Here is a 22019-nt window from a genome sequence, read left to right on the forward strand (position 1 = left end):
GTACCATCCTTTACGGTCTGTATCACTTAGAGTACCATCTAAGCTGCTATAACAAAACCAAAAAACCAAACCAGTTGACATCCAGGCAGTTTCAACTCATGGAGGCCCTGCGTGTGTCAGAGTAGAACTGTGCTCCGTAGGGTTTCAAGGGCTGTGATCCTTTGGAAGTAGATCGCCAGGGCTTTCTTCTGAGGGCTTTCTCTGGCTAGATTCAAGCACCAACCTTTAGGTTAGCTGAGTCCTAAACCATTTGTAACACCCAGGGACTCTGCTGTAACAAAGAGACCCCCTAAGTCAGTGGCTAAAACAAGGCAAAGCTTATTTCTCTCTCATGTGCCAGTCCAGACATAAAGGGGTAGGATGTCTGTGGCATCCTCAACACACTGCTTCCATCTCTGGTCCCAAGGCAAGCTCTCCAGCTGGCCATCTTGCAGTCCACGAAAAGGAAAGACACAGCAGGAGGGTGCACATCCAGCCTTCTTACTGGAAAGACCTGGAAATGGCACTTTCATTCACACCACACTGGCCAGAACTTAGATTATGGTCACACTGAGCTACAAGAGAAGCTGAGAAATGCAGTCTGTACCTGAACCACCATATGCACAGTGAAAGCTGGGGTTTATAGTAAGGTCACTACTTTGCACAATACCAGGAAACACCTTTCATATGGAATCTATAAAAATAGTTTCCAGGAAAAAAATTTTGGCTATTTCAAATCAGACAAAGGTCTAATCTCTAAAATCTACAAGAAAATCCAACACCCCTACAACAAAAAGAGAAGTAATCCAATTATGAATGGGCAAAAGAAATGACAGACACTTCACCAAAGAAGACATTCAAGTGGCCAACATACAGGAGGAAATGCTCGTGATCTCTAGCCAAGAGAAATGCAAATCAATCCCACGATGAGATACCATCTCACCCCAGCATTACTGGCACGAATCAATAAAACAGGAAATAACAAATGTTGGAGAGGCTGTGAGGAGATCGGAACTCTTATGCACTGCTGGTGGGAATGCGCAAAGATACAATCATTTTGGAAAAATGATAGGCTGCTTCTTTAGAAAGCTAGAAATAGAAATACCATATGATCCAGCATTGCCACTCCTAGGAATATATCCTAGAGAAATAAAAGTCATCACACAGACAGACATATGCATACCCATATTCATTGCAGCGTTCACAATAGCAAAAAGATGGAAACAACCTAGATGCCCTTCAGCAGATGAATGGATAAACAAACTGTGGTCCATACACACAATGGAGTATTACCCAATGATAAAGAACAACGATGAATCTGTGAAGCATGTCGTAACGTGGATGAATCTGGAGAACATTATGCTGAGTGCAATAAGTCAACCACAAAAGGACAAATATTGCATAAGACCACTACTATACATACTCATGAAAAGGTTTACATATATAAAGAAACAATCTTTGGTGGCTACGAGGGAGGGGAGGGGTGGGGATGGAAAAATAGTTAATAGACGATAGATAAGTGGAACTTTGAATGAAGGGTAAGACGGTGCATAATACTGGGGAAGCCAGCACAACTTGTACAAGGCAAGGTCATGGTAGTTCCATAGACACATCCACACTCCCTGAGGGAATGAATTGCTGGGCTGAGGGCTGTGGGGACCATGATCTTGGGGAACATCTAGTTCAATTGGCATAACATAGATTATAAAGAATGTGTTCTATATTCTACTTTGGTGAGTAGCGTCTGGGGTCTTAAAAGCCTCTGAGTGGCTGTCTAGGATACTTCAGTGGTCTCACCCCTTTGGGAGCAAGGAAGAATGAGGAAAACTAAAGACACAAGGGAAAAGATCAGTCCGAAGAACTAACGGACCACATCTATCACCGCCTCCACCAGACTGAGTCCAGTACAATGAGATGGTGCCTGACTACCACCACTGACTGCTCTGACAGGGATTGCAATAGAGGGTCCCAGACAGAGCTGGAGAAAAATGCGGAACAAAATTCTAACTCGAAAAGAAAGACCAGACTTGCTGGCCTGACAAAGACTGGAGAAACCCTGAGAGTATGGCCCCCGGCACCCTTTCAGCTCAGTAATGAGGTCATTCCTGAGGTTCACCCTTCAGCCCATGGAACAAACAAGACTAAAGGAGCACACCAGCCCAGGGGCAAGGACTAGAAGGCAGGAGGGAACAGGAAAGCTGGTAATAGGGAACCCAGGGTTAAGAAAGGAGAGTGTTGACATGTCGTGGGGTTGTTAACCAATATCATGGAACAGTGTGTGTACTAACTGTTTGATGAGAAACTAGTTTATTCTGTAAACTTTCATCTAAAGTACAAAAAAAAAAAAAAAATTCCCAGAGTTTTGCAACACAGCTATACTATTGTGTAACTAAGAGGAGGAAGGGGAGAATGGTTATCAGTGGACATCTGCAGTTTGCTACAGTGTCTAATGAATTAGTGCATAAATGCTAAGTCTGCAGTTCTGTGAAGTTTTACAAAGTGAATGTTCCCATGTAGCTACCACCCATACCAAGATAGAGTACATTATCAGTGCGCCGGAAGCCTCTCTCGTGCCCCTTGCTGGCCATTACTCCCCATTACAAAGGCAACCACTCTCCTGACCTCTGTTGCCTTAGATGAATCTTACCAATTTTGAACTTCATATGAAATGGGATCATATCACTGTAGTCTTTATGTTTAGCATTTTTTTCACTCATCATTCATTCAGTTTGTTGCATATGTCAGTAGTTTCTTCTTTTTCATTGCCGCTTGTTATTCCCTTGTATCACTATATCAGAATGTAGTTATCCGTTCTATTGTTGATGGACATTTGACTTGTTTCTAGCTTGGGGTTTTAGCAGGTACTGTTGTTGGGAACATCCTTGTACATGTCTTTGTTGACCATCTGTAGACATTTCTTAGGCTATTATACATTTAGCTTTTGTAGATACTTTTATTGCTAAGTAGTTTTCCAGAATGATTCCGTGATTTGATTTACCCTCCTATATTAATGTCGTATGAGAATTCCTGTTTCAGATTCTCACCAGCACTCAGCATTGTTTTTGGGGGTTATTTTTTGGCCATTCTGTGGCTGTGTAGTACTTGTGAGTATGGTTGAATTGTGGTTTTAAGTTTAATTTACCTGATGTCAGTGGCTCCAGCACATTGTCAAATGTCTATTGGCCATTACAATATCCACTTTTCAACTCCTTTGCCCTGATTCTCAATCTTTCACCTCAGGCTAAGAGCTGACAAATGCCTTGAAGGGAAACACAATTCAGATTGTCTGGATACCTTCTTGTGGTTCTTTTCTCTCTTGATTCTTGGGTCCTGGTGTTCTGGTTGCCTTGGCAGCTCTCTAACACCATCAAACAGTTTTCTTTTTAAATGTGGCTTTTCCAGCTATTTGTTGATGCTGCAGGCTAGGCTACTCCATTATAGAGGGAAACAGAAGTCCCCCCTAATGAATTCTTTTGGCCAGTAATACACCAAGGAAGCAGATTCTCCTAATCTCCGATCAGATTTAAGAGCCAAAACTTCAGTGGATGGTCCTAGAAGTGGCTGATTTTAAGTATTTCGGTTTTCTCAGTTTTGGGTTGAATTGTCTATCTTTCTGATCAGTGCTTCTGCATGGGTAGCAGCGTCAGCCTGCTGCCCTTAGGATGAGAGAAGTGACTGTGGCCATCCTCGTACTGATATCCAACCAAAAAATCAAATCATTCCCCATCGAGTCAGCTCTGACTCATGGTGACCCCATATGAGTCAGAGTAGAACAGTGCTTCCTAGCTGCTTCAGTGGCTGATTTTGGAAGTAGATTGACAGGCCTTTTTTTCCAGTCCCGCGGGTAGAATCAAACGGCCAACCTTTCAGTTACCAGCTGAGCTACCACCATTTGCAACATCATGGCTCCTAAAAGAGAGACTTAAGTAATTTTGGAATACCTGAAAAATCTTTGCAAAAGCCTTATGTTGATTGAATTCAATTATGGATTGAATTATGTCCCCCCAAAATGTGTGTCAACTTGACTAGGCCATGATTCCCAATATTGTATGATTGTCCGCCATTTTGTCATCTGATGTGATTTTCCTACATGCTGTAAATCCTATGATGTTAATGAGGCAGAACTAGAGGCAGTTATGTTAATGAGGTAGAACTGAATCTGCAAGATTAGGTTGTGTCTTAAGCCAATCTGTTTTGAGATATAAAAGAGAGAAGTAAGCAGAGAGATGTGCGGACCTCGTACCACCAGGAAATAAGAGGCAGGAGAAATGCACGTCTTTTGGTCCCAAGGTCCCTGTGCTGAGGAATTCCTCGGGTGGGGAAGACTGATGACAGGGACCGTCCCCCAGAGCCAACAGAGAAAGAAAGTTTCCCCTGGTGCTGGCACCCTGAATTCGGACTTCAAGCCTCCTAAACTGTGAGAGAATAAATTGCTGGTTGTTACAGCCATCCATTGAGGTATTTCTGTTACAGCAGTGCAAGATAACTAAGATACTGAGACACTTCGATGGTTTAAAAATAAATAAATAAAGCCTATTTTTTTTTTTTATTGTTTTATGCTAGGTTTACAGCAAGAGAATAAAAGTCCTAGAGACTATTTCCTGAAGGAGTTTCTTACACAAACCTAACCCAGAAATTGTTTTGTTTAGTTGCCTTAGTTTTTTTTCCTCAAGCAATGCCTCAGGCAATTAGTTCAAAAATCCAGATACATCTTATATTTCATTTGAGCTGTTATTCTTTTTAAAATGTAATGACATCACTTACATGAAGTGATGATTTCCAGAATAAGGTAGAGCAGAACTGAGATCCTGCTTCTACTCACTACTCGTGCTTATTACATCTGTGAGCCTGCAGGCTAGATCTGGCCCAAATCATGGTGCAGCCTAGGAAGTATTTGAAGAGTTGGTTAGAAACTGGCTGTGCATGAAAAACTGGATTAAACCAAAAATCATAAAGGGCAAAGGCTGAGATTCTGAAGAACGTATTCAGTAGAATCTCCATAAAAGGTTTCAAAAATACTGAATGTCTTTCCAGTGTTGACATGTATGAGGAGTCTGTAATGGAATGCGCTCCAACAAACGTTAACTTGTGTTTCTTGTTGTTGTTAGCTGTCATTGAGTTGGTCCCCGCCTTGTGGTGACCCCATGCATGGAACAAAATGCTACCCAGTCCTGCACCATCCCTGTGATTGATTGTGGATCGGACCATTGTGATCCATAGGGTTTTCATTGGCTGATTTTCAGAAGTAGATCACCATGAGCTTCCTTCTAGTCCATCTTAGTTGGGAACCTCCGCTGAAACCTGTTCAGCATCTTAGAACACACAAGCTTCCACTGACAGACTGGTGCTGGCTGTGTATGAGTTGCACTGGCCGGAATTGAACTTGAGTCTCCCACATGGAGGGTGAGAATCCTACCACTAAACCATGGAGTATCTATTACATGAGTAGTAGCCTTGTGCTATCTATGGAGTATGCAAATATTAAGATAATTTTTGCCCTCAAGAAATTTATAACCCAGCTAGAGATAAAGACGTGCAAAAATAATTAAAGCGTAAGTTCCAGGCTTAAAATGGGAGAAGTGTAGGACAGAGATTATGGCATAGTGCATTCTTGAGGTTAAGCCCCCATGCACAAAATGCTATTGATAGAACAGAAGAGCTCTAGTAATGCTATATGCTGAGGATTTTAGTTTTTCAATTACTATATTTTTTTTTCTCATAACCAAGGTCAGGCACTTGGGTTTGAGGAAGATGTCAGCTCAGTAGAGTAGTAAAGCTAGGAGTTGGGCAATCAGTTCAACCCCTCAGCCCTAATCCTGATTGAGGGTGGGGGGTGTGTGTCTTAGTTATCTAGTGCTGCTGTAACAGAAATACTACAAGAAGATGGCTTTAACAAACAGGAATTTATTCTCTCACAGTTTAGGAGGCTAGAAGTCCACATTCAGGGTGCCAGCTCCAGGGGAAGCTTTCTCCCTCTGTTGGCTCTGGCGGAAGGTCCTTGTCATCAATCTTCCCCTAGTCAAGGAGCTTCTAAGCACAGGGACCCTGGGTCCAAAGGATGCGCTATTATCCTGGGTCTTGTTTCTTAGTGGTATGAGGTCCGCACATCTCTCTGCCACCACTTCTCTCTTTTATACCTCAAAATAGATTGGCTTAAGACTAATCTTGTAGATTGAGTCCTGTCTCGTTAACATAACTGCCTCTAGTCCTGCCTCATTAACATCATAGAAGTAGGATTTACAACACGTAGGAAAATCACATCGGATGACAAAATGGTGGACGATCACACAATACTGGGAATCATGGCCTAGTCAAGTTGAAACACATTTTTGAGGGACACAATTCAATCCATAACAGGGAGGAATCTACTACATAGATGCATGGAGAGTGGAATTAACTATTTACTTTGTCTGTTGACAAATACTGACTATAGAACAATCTTATCTTCATAGAAGATGAGTAAAGAGGAAAAGCCAATATAGTATTTATGAGAAATACTACAGGACCCGAAGGGAAACAGTATCTAAAAGACTTAGGACAACATATCTATGAAATTAATGAACAGAATTAAAAAGAAAGTTTTAGGAAGTTGGTATCATCAGTTAAAAAAAAAAAATTGCCGTTGAGTCGATTCTGACTCACAGCAACCCTATAGGACAGAGCAGAACTGCCCCATGGAGTTTCCGAGGAGCACCTGCTGAATTTGAACCGCCAACATTTGGTTAACAGCCATGGCACTTAACCACTACACCACCAGGGTTTCCATATCATCAATTTTAAAAGAATATCACTGGTAGAGGACAATAAATTTGGGCACATGAAATAGAAATAGGCTGAAACTCAAGAAGAGGAAACAAAAGAAAACAGGAGGCAGAAGGGAAGTGGGAAATAGAATTCACTGTGGTTAAGTGCTGTGATGGAATAAAGTGCCAAGTGCTGTGGGAGCACATAGGAGGGAGGTTAGGGAAGGTTACTCAAGAGAAAATTATGTCTAACCTGAAAAAGAAGTGGGAATTAGCCAGGTGAAGAGGAAAGTAGAAGCAAGCGTTCTAGGCAGAGAACATGTACAAAATCTAAGAAACAAGAAGGAGGCACATTTGATGGTGGTGTTAGTTGCTGTCGAATCAGCTCAGATTCGTGGTGACCGTATGTATAACAGAACGAAACATTGCCTGGTCTTTTGCCGTCTTCATGATTGTTAGTATGCTTGAGCCTATTGTTGCGGCTGTTACGTCAGTCCATTTCATAGAGGGTTTACCTCCTTTTTGGTGACCCTCTACTTTACCAAACATGATGTCCTTACCTAGGGGTTGGTTTTTCCTGGTGATGTGTCCAAAGTAAGTGAGCCAAAGATGCATTTAGAGAAGGGGCAAATAGTTTGTATGGCTGGACCATGCATGGGTGAGGTAAGGTCAAGGAGTAGCAAAGGCCAATGGCATCAGGTTGTTGGTTTATACATGCCCACTCTCTGATATCTTAATGCAGAGCTTAAACTTTACAAGGATATGCCAAACAAACAAAATCGGCTAAAAGTCAAATATTAATAAAAAAAAAAAAACTTGGAAGATTCTGACACATGGTCCAGAAGGCTTAAAGATACATCATATTGTTTCTACAGTGCATCAGGATTACTAAGATCTGAGAAATAAGTACCTGGGGAAGCTTTTAACCAATTTGTTGTTTTCTGCTATGATTTTGTTCTGATTCAGTTGTTTTTAACCAAATCATATGCTCCTAGCAAAACTCTATTTAACTGGAGAGAAGTAGGAACAAGATCATAAATGACATTATAAACTTTTTTAAGGAGGTTGGACTTTATGCTGAGGATTTCAGGGAGCAATTTAAGAATTCTAAATGGGAGGAAAGAGTATACAATAAGAGAATAGATTCTGAGAAACAAAGTATAAGCTGCTGTGTGATGGGAAGGTTGCTACAGAAGCCCAGAAAGAGGAGACGGTGATGGACTGGAAGGGGTTGGGAGACATTTAGGAGGTAGAATTTTTCAGAATATGGTGACCAACTGGTTGCAGTGGTGGTGGGAAGGCATAGAAGTAAGAGACAAGGATGATATCCTGGTTTCAGGCTAGGGAATGGGGTGGAATCTGGTGCCGTTCACTGAGGTGGGAAGCACAAGGAAAGACATAGATTGAGAGCAGAAGATGATGAACTTGGCTTTAAACATGTTGAGTCCTCTCACCTTCAAAAAACTTTTTTCATTTTATCTAAAATTTAGCATAAAATTTATACATTGTATTTAAGTCATTTGAGATACGCTCCTTAAATTTTTCTTTGAGTTGTTTTCCTTTCTCAAGAGATAGTGGAAATCTTTCCATAGTGCAGATACTCCCATCTCACCTATTCTCAGAACCCTGGGCATTTACAAAGGGAAAAAGTAATTGACTGAATTTTTGTCGCTCTGCTTATTATCCCTCAAAGCTTTCTTTGTGTTAATGGGCTTTCCTCTGTGATTGCAAAGAGAAACTTCCAGAGATAAGGATACTTATAAGAACCAACTTCTATTGAATATTATTGATATCTTTGTTAAAGTGTCAAGCCTAAGAACTTATTTTCACCAAAGCTTGTAACAAAGCTTATTTTTTTATAAAATACAGATGATCCAGAGGAAGAGAAAAATTACTAAAAATAATAATAAACTACTTCTGTTTACTTAATACATGTGCTAGGCTGGAGGCTTTGCATATATTATCTTTAATCTCCACAACTAAGATAGTTAAGAACAATGTATTATTATTCCTAGTTTACAGCTAAGAAAACAGAGATCAAAGCCAGGCTTCAAACTGGTTCTTCCCAGTTCAGTCATGACCAAGGAAGCAAAACCAGAACAGACCTGAATTTTTTAAATTTGGGTGAACCAGAGTGATAACTGGAACAGGAAAACTTACAGGTCGAAGCACTGCTAGAAACTTAATGTCCCTCTCAGAAAACAAGGGCAGCATACGCATTGCATAGCAACAGCAATGTCTCGCTCAAAGATGGTGGCTGAGACAGCACCACTTTGAATGCGTGTTGCTCTCCACAGTTCTGCCGGTAATTCAGTCTCATGCATCAGGCTCCTGAAAGGGCTCACTGTGCCTCTTCTGAAGCTCCCACTCTAGGGCTTTGACCCATGATTTTTCCCATTTAATTTGTTGTTCTGGATAACCCAATTTTTTTAAAACTTCAGGTCTGTTCCAGTTTCACTTCCTGGCTGTGACTGAACCTGTCTGAACTGGTTTGAAACCCTGGTTTGCCAGCCTGGTTGTCATTAAGAAAAATCTTGTCTAGTCAGTTGTAGTCACAGGGTGATCTGCTTTACCTAAGTAACCAGCAGATGTTCAAATGAAAGCCAGCTGGAACCTGAAAGCTTTCTTTTTCCCAGTTATACTGACATGTAGTCCCACTGTACAAGACCAGAGACATTGCTGCAACCAAAAGAACTGTGACTGTATCTAGAGACAGAAAATTATTGCAGTATTAATATTATGCTAGGAGCTCCGGTGATGCAGTGGTTAAGAACTTGGCTGCTAACCAAAATGTTGGCAGTTTGAATCCACCAGCCATTCATTGGAAACCCTATGGGGCAGTTCTGTGCTGTCCTAAGGGTCGCTATGAGTCAGAATCAACTTGATGGCAGAGGGTTTGGTATGGTTTTGGAGGAGCCTTCAGAATTTGTTTTTCAGTGAGGGTCTTAAAAAACATATCTCAATTAACCTTACAATTGCTACTCATTAGTGCTTTTTTAAATTACATCTTTTTTTCTGACTTCGGAAATACCAATTTATTATCTTTTAAAAAATTAGAAAATACAGAAAAATATAAGAAAGGAAATTAAATTGCCCACAATCTCACTCTTCAACAAGAATCACTGTTAATACTTTCAGCAATTTTTGTTCCGTAGATTGTTCTGTTCCTTAACTGAAATTTGGTGGTGGTTGTGGTTGCATGAATGAGGAGCAGAAAGAGAAACACAACTTCATTCTTCCCCTCAGGTGCAGAAAGGTTCCAGGCATGAACCACTGTGGGCCTTTCCTCCATTTCCTTCCAGTCTCCCTTTATTGGCCAAGGTCAGCTTTGACCATCCAGAGACAGGCCCACTGGAGGGAAAGCCATACAGTAAGCACCTTTGTGGTACCCCACTATGGACTACTATGTTAAAGGAAAGTCCCCCTTGGCTTACGTGCCGTGGATCCTCTCCCCAGCCAGTGTGGTCATGTATATTTGTCAGTTCCTTATGCATGAAATGTTGTTGATGGGTGCCATCGAGTCAGTTCTGACTCATAGCGATCCCATGTCTAGTAGAACTGCTCCATAGGGTTTCCTAGACTATAATCTTTATATAAGCAGATCACCAGGTCTTTCTCCTGTGAAGCTGCTAGGTGGGTTCGAACTGCCAGCCTTAAGCAGCTAAGAGCTTAATCGTTGAGCCACCGCAGCTCCTTGGTGCATGAAATAGACCCTAAGAATCTTGGAGGCTTACAACAACAGGCATTTCCTCTCTCCTTGGTCTGCAAATCATCTATCCTTAGCTCCAGAATGTGAGTCAGATTCAGGCAGCTCCACATGTCTTCTGTTGTCCTTGGACTGGCAGCTACACATGACATATTCCTCTCATGCTGAATGGCAAGAGTACAGAAGAATGAATGGAAACACATGATGCCCCTCATGTCTTTTGCTCAGAACTAGCGCACCATCTCTTCCACCCACATTCTTTTGGCCCAAGCGAGTCATGTGGCCAAACTTAACATAAAGGGGCAAGGAAATGAACTCTGCCCATTCTAGGGGGAGATACTTCAAGTCACTTGAGAGTGGGCATAGATGTATTCTGACCCAGAGAGGAAGAGAAGAATTGGGAGCAATGGTCTTGTCTGATCTTCCTCAGTGTGGGCCACTAATTCATTCAGGTGTGCTGCATTGATCCCCAACCCTAGCCTGTTCACTGTTCACTGGAGGCCCAAAGACACCCAATATTTAAGGACCTCTGTGCCTTTGTAGTGGTCCCTGGATGATGCAAATGGTTTGCCCTTTACTAAACCCATTGCCGTCGAGTCTACTCTGTCCTATATGGTCACTATGAGTCGAAATTGACTTGACAGCAATGGGTTTGGTTTGGTTTTATAAGGATTAAATGAAAAGCATGCATTGAAAACCTTTGTACAGAGTTCTCAAAGGTGGTATTCTAAGTAGTAGTCTTCAAGCCAAACATGTAAAATTAAAATAATTTTCTCAATCCTATATAATTGTCTTTAGGTGCCATCCAGTCAATTTCAACTCATAATGACCACATGTGACAGAGTAGAACTGCACCATAGGGTTTTCTAGACTGTAAACTTTACAGGAGCAGATGCCAGGTCGTTCTTCCACAGAGCTGCTGGGGGGGTTGGATCAGCTGTTGAATGCTTAACCATTGCACCACCATGGCTCCTTATGTATTATAATTACACTAATTCAGACTATACTGTTCTGTCAGAAGCAAATAAAAACATATTAAAAATGTATTTTAAAAAGATCATTTTCAATAAAAATTGTAGAAGGAATTATTCTTGACTTATTTTCCTTACTTATTTTAACAAATTGCCATTTCTATGCACTTTCTTTCTAAGAGATATTCTAATTCTGTAAATATTACTTGCCTTCAATTTGCTTCCTAACTTTTTTTTTTTCTTTCTCTTTTTTAGAATATTGTGTTTAAGGTGAAATTTCATGCAGCAAGTTAGGTTCCCATTTAACAATTTCTATACAGATTATTAACGGATATTGGTTACATTTTTTACGATATGAAGTCAGTCTCATTCATTCTGTTCTGGTTGTACCATTTCCAGTACTCTAGTTTCCCAGCCCCCTTACCTTCTCATCTTTGCTTTAGAGCAGTTTTTTGACCATTGGTCTCATATAGATGATTCTTAAAGGAGCTCTTTACACACGGATGATATTCTTTATTTTATGAGCCAATCTGTTATTTAGCTAAAAGGTGACCTCAAGGGATAATTTCAGTTTAAAGTTTAAAGAATATCTTAGCATGATAGTCTTGGGGACTCCTGTAGTCTCAACTGGTCCAGTAAGTCTGGGCTTCTTAAAAATTTGAGTTCTGTTCCACATTTTTCTCCCATTTTATCAGGATCCATCTATTGTGGCCCTGATCAGAACCATTCAGAGTGGTAGCCAGGCACCATCTAATTCATGTAGGCTGTTAGTCCTGTAGACTTTCTTCTCTGAGTCTTTAGTTTGCACCTTTCTCTTTTGTTCAATAGTTGTATCTTAGGTGGCCACTCGTGAGGTTTTAAGAACCCAGACACTACTTAACCACATTGGGATATAAAACACACACTTTAGGAACTATATTATGCCAGTTACCTGAGTTGTCCCATGAGACTATGATCCTAAACCTTCAAACTCAGAAAACCAATCTTGTGAGGTGTTTGGCTATGTCTAAGAAGTATCTGTAATTGTGTTTACTATATATATGGATATACATGCATGCACACACATACCTGTATGTATATATGCTTATAGATACATCTGTTTGTGCACACATATGTACCCGCATAGTCATTGTTTTTGCTGTATGCTGTCAAATCAATTCCAACTCACAGTGACCTTATAGGACAGACTAGAACTGACCCATAGAGCTTCCAAGGGGCGGCTGATGGATTTGAACTGCCAACATTTTGGTTAGCAGCCTGAGCTCTTAACCGCTTTGCTATCACAGCTCTGCCACATATTCATACCCATATACATATATATATACCTACGTACATATTTGTGTAAACATACACATATGTTTTGGTTGTTGTTACAAAATTATATTATTTGTCATCCTTTACCAAAAATGTCCCTCTCTCGTGTACTTCTTAATAATACCATTTATCTTGGTCAGCCTGTGAGCACTTCACCCACATCCGATACTACCTTTCCCATCACCAAAAATAACAAGTGTCTACTATGTCAAGAGTGCTTGCCCCTCTACACCGCCCCCCTCCCCCATTCCTGGTAACCACCATTGAGCATTGGTCTCTGTATATATGTCTATTCTTGTCGTCTTATAAAATTGCAGTCATACAGTATTCGTCCTTTTGTGATTTATTTCACTCAGCATAATGTCCTCCAATTTCACATACATTATAAGATGTTTCCAGGACTCATCAGTATTCTTTATAGCTCTGTAGTTCCATTGTATGTATGTACCACCTTTTGTTTATCCATTCATCCATTGATGGGCACTTAAGTGGTTTCCATCTTTTTGCTATTGTAATGCTGCAGTGAACAGAGGTGTGCATATGTCTGTCCGTGTCTCTTTTATTAGATCTCTAGGATATATACCTAGGAGTGGGATTGCTGGATCATAAGGTATTTCTATTTCTAGCTTTTTGAGGAAGTACCATGTCGTTTTCCACAGTGTTCGTACCATTATCAGTCCCCCTAGCAATGGATAAGGGTTCCAATCTCCCCACAGCCTCACCAGCATTTGTTGTTTTCTGTGCTTCCTAACTTTGTATCTAGTATGCTCAGTTCTCAAACTTCAGTGTGTATGAATATCATCCAGGGAGCTTGCTAGAGTGCAGATTTCCAGGCCCTGCCCCAAAGATTCCAGTTCAGTACGTTGGGAGCCCAGGGATATGCATCTTATCAAGCATCAAGATAGTCTGAACATCACACTTTGAAAAACACTTCTATGGTCTAAATAAACATTTGTGCCTAGATTCAGTGGGTGCCTTAAGTTAAAAGAATGTGCTCCTGAGGTCTGTTTTCTACATTTAACACATTTTTAATGTATTATTTTATAAAACTCTTAAATTTTCATATGAAAGTCCTCAAAGCTAGGGTGTGGCAGTGGTCACTCATAATATTCACACCAGTATGGATCCCTCAGCTGTACTAATTATATAAAAATTAGCCCCTGAGTACTCATGATTTTTAGGTAACTTATGTATTTAATATGTACTTTTAGCCATTTTATTGATATTCAGTATTAATAAGATACTGATACATAATATAAACCTAGCTTAAAGAGCATGAACCCATTGAAGAGTGCATTGAAATAATGGTCTTTCTTACCTTTATTTAGACTGGCTCTCTTTCCAGAAATGCCCTTTCTATTTCTCTCTATCCTTAGAATTGCCAAGTAGCAAACTCTATGTTGTGATTGACCCTCACAGTGTTTTATAAAAAATAAAATTAGTTGCCATGAAAACAGATGTCGACACAAAAACCTGGCACATGAATGAATGTTTATAGCAGCTTTGTTCATAATTGCAAAAAATAGGAAGCAACCAAAATGTCTTTCTGCGGGTGAATGGATAAACTGTACAGATGCACAATGGAGTATTGTTCAGCAGTGAAAAGAAGTGAGCTATCAAGCTATGAAAAGACATGGAGGAACCTTAAATGCCTATCACAAAGTGAAAAAGCTACACACTGTATGATTCCAGCTATGTGACATTCTAGAAGAGGCAAGACTATAGAGATAGTGAAAAGATCAGTGGTTGCCAGGAGTGGAGTGAGAAGGGCCAGGGATAAATGGGTGAAGCACAGGGCATTCTTAGGGCAGTGAAACTATTCTGCAGGATACTATGATGGTGGACACATGGCATTATGCATTTGTCAACACCCATAGGACTGTACAACACAAGGAATGAACCCTCATGAGAGCTGTGGACTTTAGTTAATAATCACGCATCAATATTGGCTCATCAGTTGTAACAAATGTACCATAGAAATGCAACATGTAATAATCAGGGAAACAGTAGGGGGGTTGGGGCAGTATATGAGAACCCTCTACACTTTCTGCACAATTTTTCTGTGACCTAAAATTGCTCTAAAATATATAACCTATTTTTTTAAAAAATTAGTTTCTTATATTTACAAAAATCCAGGTTTCAAGCTTCTCTTGATAAGACAGAATATCTGCTGCAGAGGACTTTGGGCTCCTATGTAGTATCCACCATGTAATTCTGCTCTTGGAGGTGGGAGCTGGATTTGACTTGCCCTCCACTCTTAGCCCCTTCCCAGTGCATGGCACTCTCCCCGATCGCATCACTTGGCATGCATATTTTATACCATGAATTTAACAATTAAATGCCATCATATCCTTTGCTATTATTTGCTCATATCTTCTAATTGATGGCGAACTGTCGGAGGGAAGGAATGTTTTGCTTCTACCTCTATGATGCCACACAGTAAGCATTCAGTAAGGCTGGTTGATACTGTACACCATGGGTTTCCTGTTTGATTCCTACAGGTAAGTCCTCTGTCCAGCAAGATTGTGAATTCCTTGCTGTGTCTCACACGGTAATAAACACTTACTGAGCTGATCATCTAACATTTCATTTAGAATTTTTACTTGGATAACAAAGGCAAAAAAGAAGGCAAGGAAACAAATGAGAAAATGAATGCGAAGAACAAGGAATCCTTACTCGAGGTAAGCTTAATTTTGCAGACTGGAAGAAAAGGACATTAACTGTATCCATTTTAAGATTATTTGCTTCTGCGAACAATAAGAAATTCTGAGACACACAATGAAATTTTAAGTTGAAATCAGATTCTCACAAAATTTAGCTATTTAAATAACTAAGCTGTTTCTCTGAGTCAGTTGTAAAAGTTATGGCTTTATCTATTTTGCTTTTTTCGTGAAGTGGGATAGTGGTTCATGACTAAAAGACTTATAAATCCTCATGTAACTCATCTCCTAACAGTCTGCATATTTTATTACCTAAGTGCTCCGCTGCAGTTAGACTTAAGGGTTTTCAAATCTTCCTTAAAGTGAATTTAAATTGCTTTCCCAGCAGCCAGTTGTGGTAGGAAGAACCCTGATAGGAGGTGTGACTCTGCCCGTTGTGGTTCCTGAGCTATGAGGCAAGTCCCTTCTGTGAGCCTCAGTTTCCTAACACACGATGGTGACAATAGAGTTACCAATCATATTGAATTATTAAGAGCCCTAGTGGAGCAAATAGTTAAGCACTTGGCTGCAAACCTAAAGGTTGATAGTTCGAATCCACCTAGTGGCTCCGCGGGCGAAAGACCTGGTGATCCGCTTTTGTCAGTATTACAGCCTAGAAAACCCTATGGAACAGTTCTACTATGTCACATGGGGTCATCATGAGTCGAAATCAACTCAGCGACACCCAACAACAACAACATTGGATTATTACAGGCCTCCAGTGATTTAACAGGAACGTAGTGTGTTGGTTACTACATAAAAACAAAAAAAAAAACAACCCATTGCCATCGAGTTGATTCCAACTCATAGCGACCCTATAGGACAGAGTAGAACTGCCCCATATGGTGTCCAAGGAGCTCCTGGTAGACTCAAAGTGTTGACTTTTTGGTTAGCAGCCATAGTGCTTAAACATTATGCCACCAGGGTTTTGGTTACTGTACAGATGTCTCTTATTGCCATTTGGGGGGCATGTTCCAGCAGTTAATTTGACAGTTGATTTTTTGAAACTCCAAATGAGTTTTCACATAGTAACTAGGCTGAAAACGTGGCTCTGTTCCCAGTCCATCCTGCAGATGAGACGAGTGCCAGGTTTTTTGGAATTACCAGAAAAGTAATAATTTTCCAATTTGCCAACTTATCTAACAGTTCTAACAGTTAAAAACAAAAACAGGTGCCATTGAGTTGATTCTGACTCATAGCAACCCCACATGTGTCAGAGCAGAACTGTGTTAACTGCGTTAACCTTCCAGATAATACCTGAAGGAGTGCGTCAACAGTTCGCACTACCCAAGGACTCTATAATCATAATACCAAAAAAACCCACTGCCATCGAGTTGATTCTGACTCATAGTGACCATATAGGACAGAGTAGAACCACCCCATAGGGTTTCCAAGGAGAGGCTGATGGGTTCAAACTGCAGACCTTTTGGTTAGCAGCCATAGCTCTTAACCACTGCACCACCAGGGTTTCTGTAATGGTAATAGCCTTTTTGAAATACTTTTACAATATACCAAGATTGTCTCACAACCTTCCTAATAAAGTCGGGGTTTTTATTATTCCTGTTTTGCAAATAAGGGAACTGACACTTAGTGACTTGCCCACGGTCACAGAGATAAGTGGTCAGGAAGCCTTGAAGTCAACTCAGGAGCTGGAGTCCTAGCCACTGTGCGATTCTTTCCCCTTTACTGCAAATGGCATGTCACCTTAAACATAAGCATTCAGTCAGAGTTGTGGATAAAAATGACTTTTAGTTTAAAGGCTGGTTTTCCACAGTTTGTTTAAATATCAACAAAAATATGTGTTTTACCTTTTGTGTATTTTATGTAACCAGAATCTCAATTGCAGGAAAGTTTCTGTGGAACCTCTGTCATTGTGCCAGAACTTGAAGGAGCGCTTTATTTGAAAGAAGATGGAAAGAAATCCTGGAAAAGGCGTTATTTTCTTCTTCGGGCTTCTGGGATTTATTATGTACCCAAAGGAAAGACTAAGGTGAGAGGGAATTTAGAAAACAACAACAAAACATTTTGGCAAAAAAGGCATTTCATGAAAGCGCAACTAAGAAGTCCTCAGGTGGCAATTTAAATACCCTCTCTCCCTGTGGGGTTCATTGTATTACAAAGTTTGTAAAAAATTACTGAAATCCTTTTGAATTTTTCCATAGTTCTCTCTTGCAGATAGAAGAATTTTTTCTGTTTTAAAATCTGGTTTCAAAAATTATGGCGGAAGTGTTTTTCTGGCGATTATTTTGTTACTTTTCATATCTCGTCCAGTGGCTTCACACTTTCATCCTGTAGCCATTGTAGTAAAAACCCTTCTTTCATCTGGAATCCTAGAGGTTCTTGATAAGATCTTCACTGAGATTTTAGCCCTTATACTCTGAACATTTAAATTGTTCCCTGAGGTATCCTGTATGCATTTCCCTGCCTAATTCAATAGAGCATCTCGGACATTTTCTTTTACTTGATGATTTGGGATTATTCTTCAAATTTCTGAGCACATCTTAAATTCTTCTTTGAAATGTAATTTTAACTCTCTGTCTTACCATTAGCTTTTTCTAAGACCTTTCTTAGATTTGGGGCATTTCCATCCTATGTTCACCTCCGTAAAGCTTTCTGAGTCTCTGGGTAGAACAAATGGTTAAGCGCTCCACTACTAGCCAAAAAGGTGGCGGTTTGAACCCACCCAGAGGCACCTCAGAGAACAGGCCTGTTCATCTGCTTCTGAAAGATCACAGCCTTAGAAACCCCGTGGAGCAGTTCTACTCTGCGCAAATGGGGTCAACATGAGTCAGAATCAACTCCATGGCAACCGACAACAGGAGATGTCCCTTTTCTACGTCTGGGGTGAGCTGAAGCATTTTGCCTTCACTGCTGAATCCAGGGTATCACCAACAGCACATTCGTGAATTGCCGGCTTTCTCTAATAGGACTTGACTCACATTTCTGTGCAGGTGAAGTCATGGTGAATGCCAGTTCTGCTCCCACTAGGAGCACCCATACCATCAAGTCGATTTTGACTCATAGGGCCCCATAGCACAGAGTAGAACTCTCCCATAGGTTTTCCAAGGCTGTAAATCTTTATGGAAGCAGACTGCTGTATCTTTCTCCCGTGGAGTGGCTGGTGGGTTTGAACCGCCAACCTTTTGTTTAGCTGCCAAGCACTTAACTGCTGTGCCACCAGGACTCCCTGCACTAGAAGTAAGGCTCTTTTATCCTCTGTTGGAATGCAGAGGGGGCGTTATGGGTAGTTTCTGGTCCAGGACACCTACTGCTTCCATTTAGCCTCTTTTATCAGTCTTATATCAGTCTTAGAACTGATATATTCCCAACTATGCTGTCTTCATTCTAGTCTCAATGGGGACATAACAGTTTACCACAAGTAATTCTTTTTTTTATTTCAGAAATGTTTGTATATCTTTGGCATTTAAACAGAGGTGAGGTATAAAAAGCAACCTATATAGCAGCCAACACGCATAGTTACAAATTGGAGATGCTCACATTGGAGTTGGACAAGCATACTTTCCCTCACTGCTGTCATTAATGTTGAGAGGAGAAACTAGACAGCAAGTCAAGAAAAACAATAAGAGGTATAACTGTTGGAAAAGAAGAGAAAGAAATTTTCATTGTTCACAGCTCATATGATCACCTACCGAACAGTAGAAAACACTCAACTGAAAAGCTATTAGGACCAAATAAATGTACCAAAAAGAAATGGTTTTCCTATACACGAATAATACGCAAATTAAAATGCAGTGCAAAAGATTCCATTCATAGTACTACTACCTACCCATTGCCGTTGAGTCGATTCCGACTCATAACAACCCTCTAGGAAAGAGTAGAACTGCCCCGTAGGGTTTCCAAGGAGTGACTGGTGGATTCCAACTGCCAACCTTTTGGTTGGCAGCTGAACTCTGATCCCATTCATAGCAGGAATGACCCTATAGGACAGAGTAGAACTGCCCCATAGATTTCCAAGGCTGTAAACATTTACAGAAGCAAGCTACCACATCTTTCTCCTGTGGAGGGGCTGCTGGGTTGGAACCATTGACCATTCAGATGGTAGACAAGTGCTTAACCATTGCACCACCAAGGTTCCTTTCAACAACATAGGGGTTAGAATTTACAACACATATTTTTGGACAAAATTCAATCCATAACATCATCTAATAGAAGAGACTATTTTACAGCAATGGGGAAAGAATGTGCTGTTCAGTAAATAGCATCAAAATAATTGTGTATCTATTTGGAAAAAATCTTTTCCTACTTCACACCATGTTCCAAATTAAATCCTAGAGTGGTTAAATATCGTTTATAAAAATAAGGAAATCTGCAGAAAAGGCATTTGACAAAGTCCAACACCCATTTATGATAAAAACTCTCACCAAAATAGGAATTGAAGGAAAATTCCTCAACATAATAAAGGGCACCTATGCAAAAAAAAAAAAAAGTTTGTTTTTTTTTTTTTTTATGCAAAGCCAACAGCCAATATCACTCTAAATGGAGAGAACCTGAAAGCATTTCCCTTGAGAACGGGGACCAGACAAGGATGCCCTTTATCACCGCTCTTATTCAACATCGTGCTAGAAGTCCTAGCCAGGGCAATTAGGCTAGACAAAGAAATAAAGGGCATCCAGATTGGCAAGGAGGAAGTAAAATTATCTCTATTTGCAGATGACATGATTATATACACAGAAAACCCTAAGGAATCCTCCAGAAAACTACTGAAACTAATCGAAGAGTTTGGCAGAGTCTCAGGTTATAAAATAAACATACAAAAATCACTTGGATTCCTCTACATCAACAAAAAGAACACCGAAGAGGAAATAACCAAATCGATACCATTCACAGTAGCCCCCAAGAAGATAAGATACTTAGGAATAAATCTTACCAAGGATGTAAAAGACCTATACAAAGAAAACTACAAAGCTCTACTACAAGAAATTCAAAAGGACATACTTAAGTGGAAAAACATACCCTGCTCATGGATAGGAAGACTTAACATAGTAAAAATGTCTATTCTACCAAAAGCCATCTATGCATTTAACGCACTTCCGATCCAAATTCCAATGTCATATTTTAAGGCGATAGAGAAACAAATCACCAATTTCATATGGAAGGGAAAGAAGCCCCGGATAAGCAAAGCACTACTGAAAAAGAAGAAGAAAGTGGGAGGCCTCACCTTACCCGACTTCAGAACCTATTATACAGCCACAGTAGTCAAAACAGCCTGGTATTGGTACAACAACAGACACATAGACCAATGGAACAGAATTGAGAACCCAGACATAGATCCATCCACGTATGAGCAGCTGATATTTGACAAAGGACCAGTGTCAATTAACTGGGGAAAAGAGAGCCTTTTTAACAAATGGTGCTGGCATAACTGGATATCCATTTGCAAAAAAATGAAACAGGACCCATACCTCACACCATGCACAAAAACTAACTCCAGGTGGATCAAAGACCTAAACAGAAAGACTAAAACGATAAAGATCATGGAAGAAAAAATAGGGACAACGTTAGGAGCCCTAATACAAGGCATAAACAGAATACAAAACATTACCAAAAATGACGAAGAGAAACCCGATAACTGGGAGCTCCTAAAAATCAAACACCTATGCTCATCTAAAGACTTCACCAAAAGAGTAAAAAGACCACCTACAGACTGGGAAAGAATTTTCAGCTATGACATCTCCGACCAGCGCCTGACCTCTAAAATCTACATGATTCTGTCAAAACTCAACCACAAAAAGACAAACAACCCAATCAAGAAGTGGGCAAAGGATATGAACACACACTTCACTAAAGAAGATATTCAGGCAGCCAACAGATACATGAGAAAATGCTCTCGATCATTAGCCATTAAGAAATGCAAATTAAAACTACGATGAGATTCTATCTCACTCCAACAAGGCTGGCATTAATCCAAAAAACACAAAATAATAAATGTTGGAGAGGCTGCGGAGAGATTGGAACTCTTATACACTGCTGGTGGGAATGTAAAATGGTACAACTACTTTGGAAATCTATCTGGCGTTTTCTTAAAAAGTTCGAAATAGAACTACCATACAACCCAGAAATCCCACTCCTCGGAATATACCCTAGAGAAACAAGAGCCTTCACAGAAACGGATATATGCACACCCATGTTTATTGCAGCTCTGTTTACAATAGCAAAAAGCTGGAAGCAACCAAGGTGTCCATCAACGGATGAATGGGCAAATAAATTGTGGTATATTCACACAGTGGAATACTGCAGGTTGATAAAGAACAGTGATGAATCTCTGAAACATTTCATAACATGGAGGAACCTGGAAGGCATTATGCTGAGCGAAATTAGTCAGAGGCAAAAGGACAAATATTGTATAAGACCACTATTATAAGATCTTGAGAAATAGTAAAAACTGAGAAGGACACATACTTTTGTGGTTACGAGGGGGGGAGGGAGGGAGGGAGGGAGAGGGTTTTTTATTGATTAATTAGTAGATAAGAACTGCTTTAGGTGAAGGGAAGGACAACAGTCAATACATGGAAGGTCAGCTCAATTGGACTGGACCAAAAGCAAAGAAGTTTCCGGGATAAAATGAATGCTTCAAAGGTCAGCGGAG

The 22019-nt window shown here is 40.3% G+C and overlaps 1 protein-coding gene across 6 annotated transcripts in view; it reads left to right on the forward strand.

Moving 5' to 3' along the window:
• The window catches only part of APBB1IP (amyloid beta precursor protein binding family B member 1 interacting protein), a 150062-nt gene that overhangs the window by 82022 nt on the left and 46021 nt on the right, over positions 1-22019 (forward strand). For all 6 annotated transcript variants that reach the window (XM_064284925.1, XM_064284926.1, XM_023548856.2 and 3 more), the window contains 2 exons: positions 15308-15394; positions 17259-17402. In XM_064284925.1, the coding sequence (XP_064140995.1) occupies positions 15308-15394; positions 17259-17402 (231 nt within the window). The remainder of the gene's footprint in view (positions 1-15307; positions 15395-17258; positions 17403-22019) is intronic.

The sequence above is a fragment of the Loxodonta africana genome, chromosome 4 (genome assembly GCF_030014295.1).
Source record: "Loxodonta africana isolate mLoxAfr1 chromosome 4, mLoxAfr1.hap2, whole genome shotgun sequence".
NCBI lineage: Eukaryota > Metazoa > Chordata > Mammalia > Proboscidea > Elephantidae > Loxodonta > Loxodonta africana.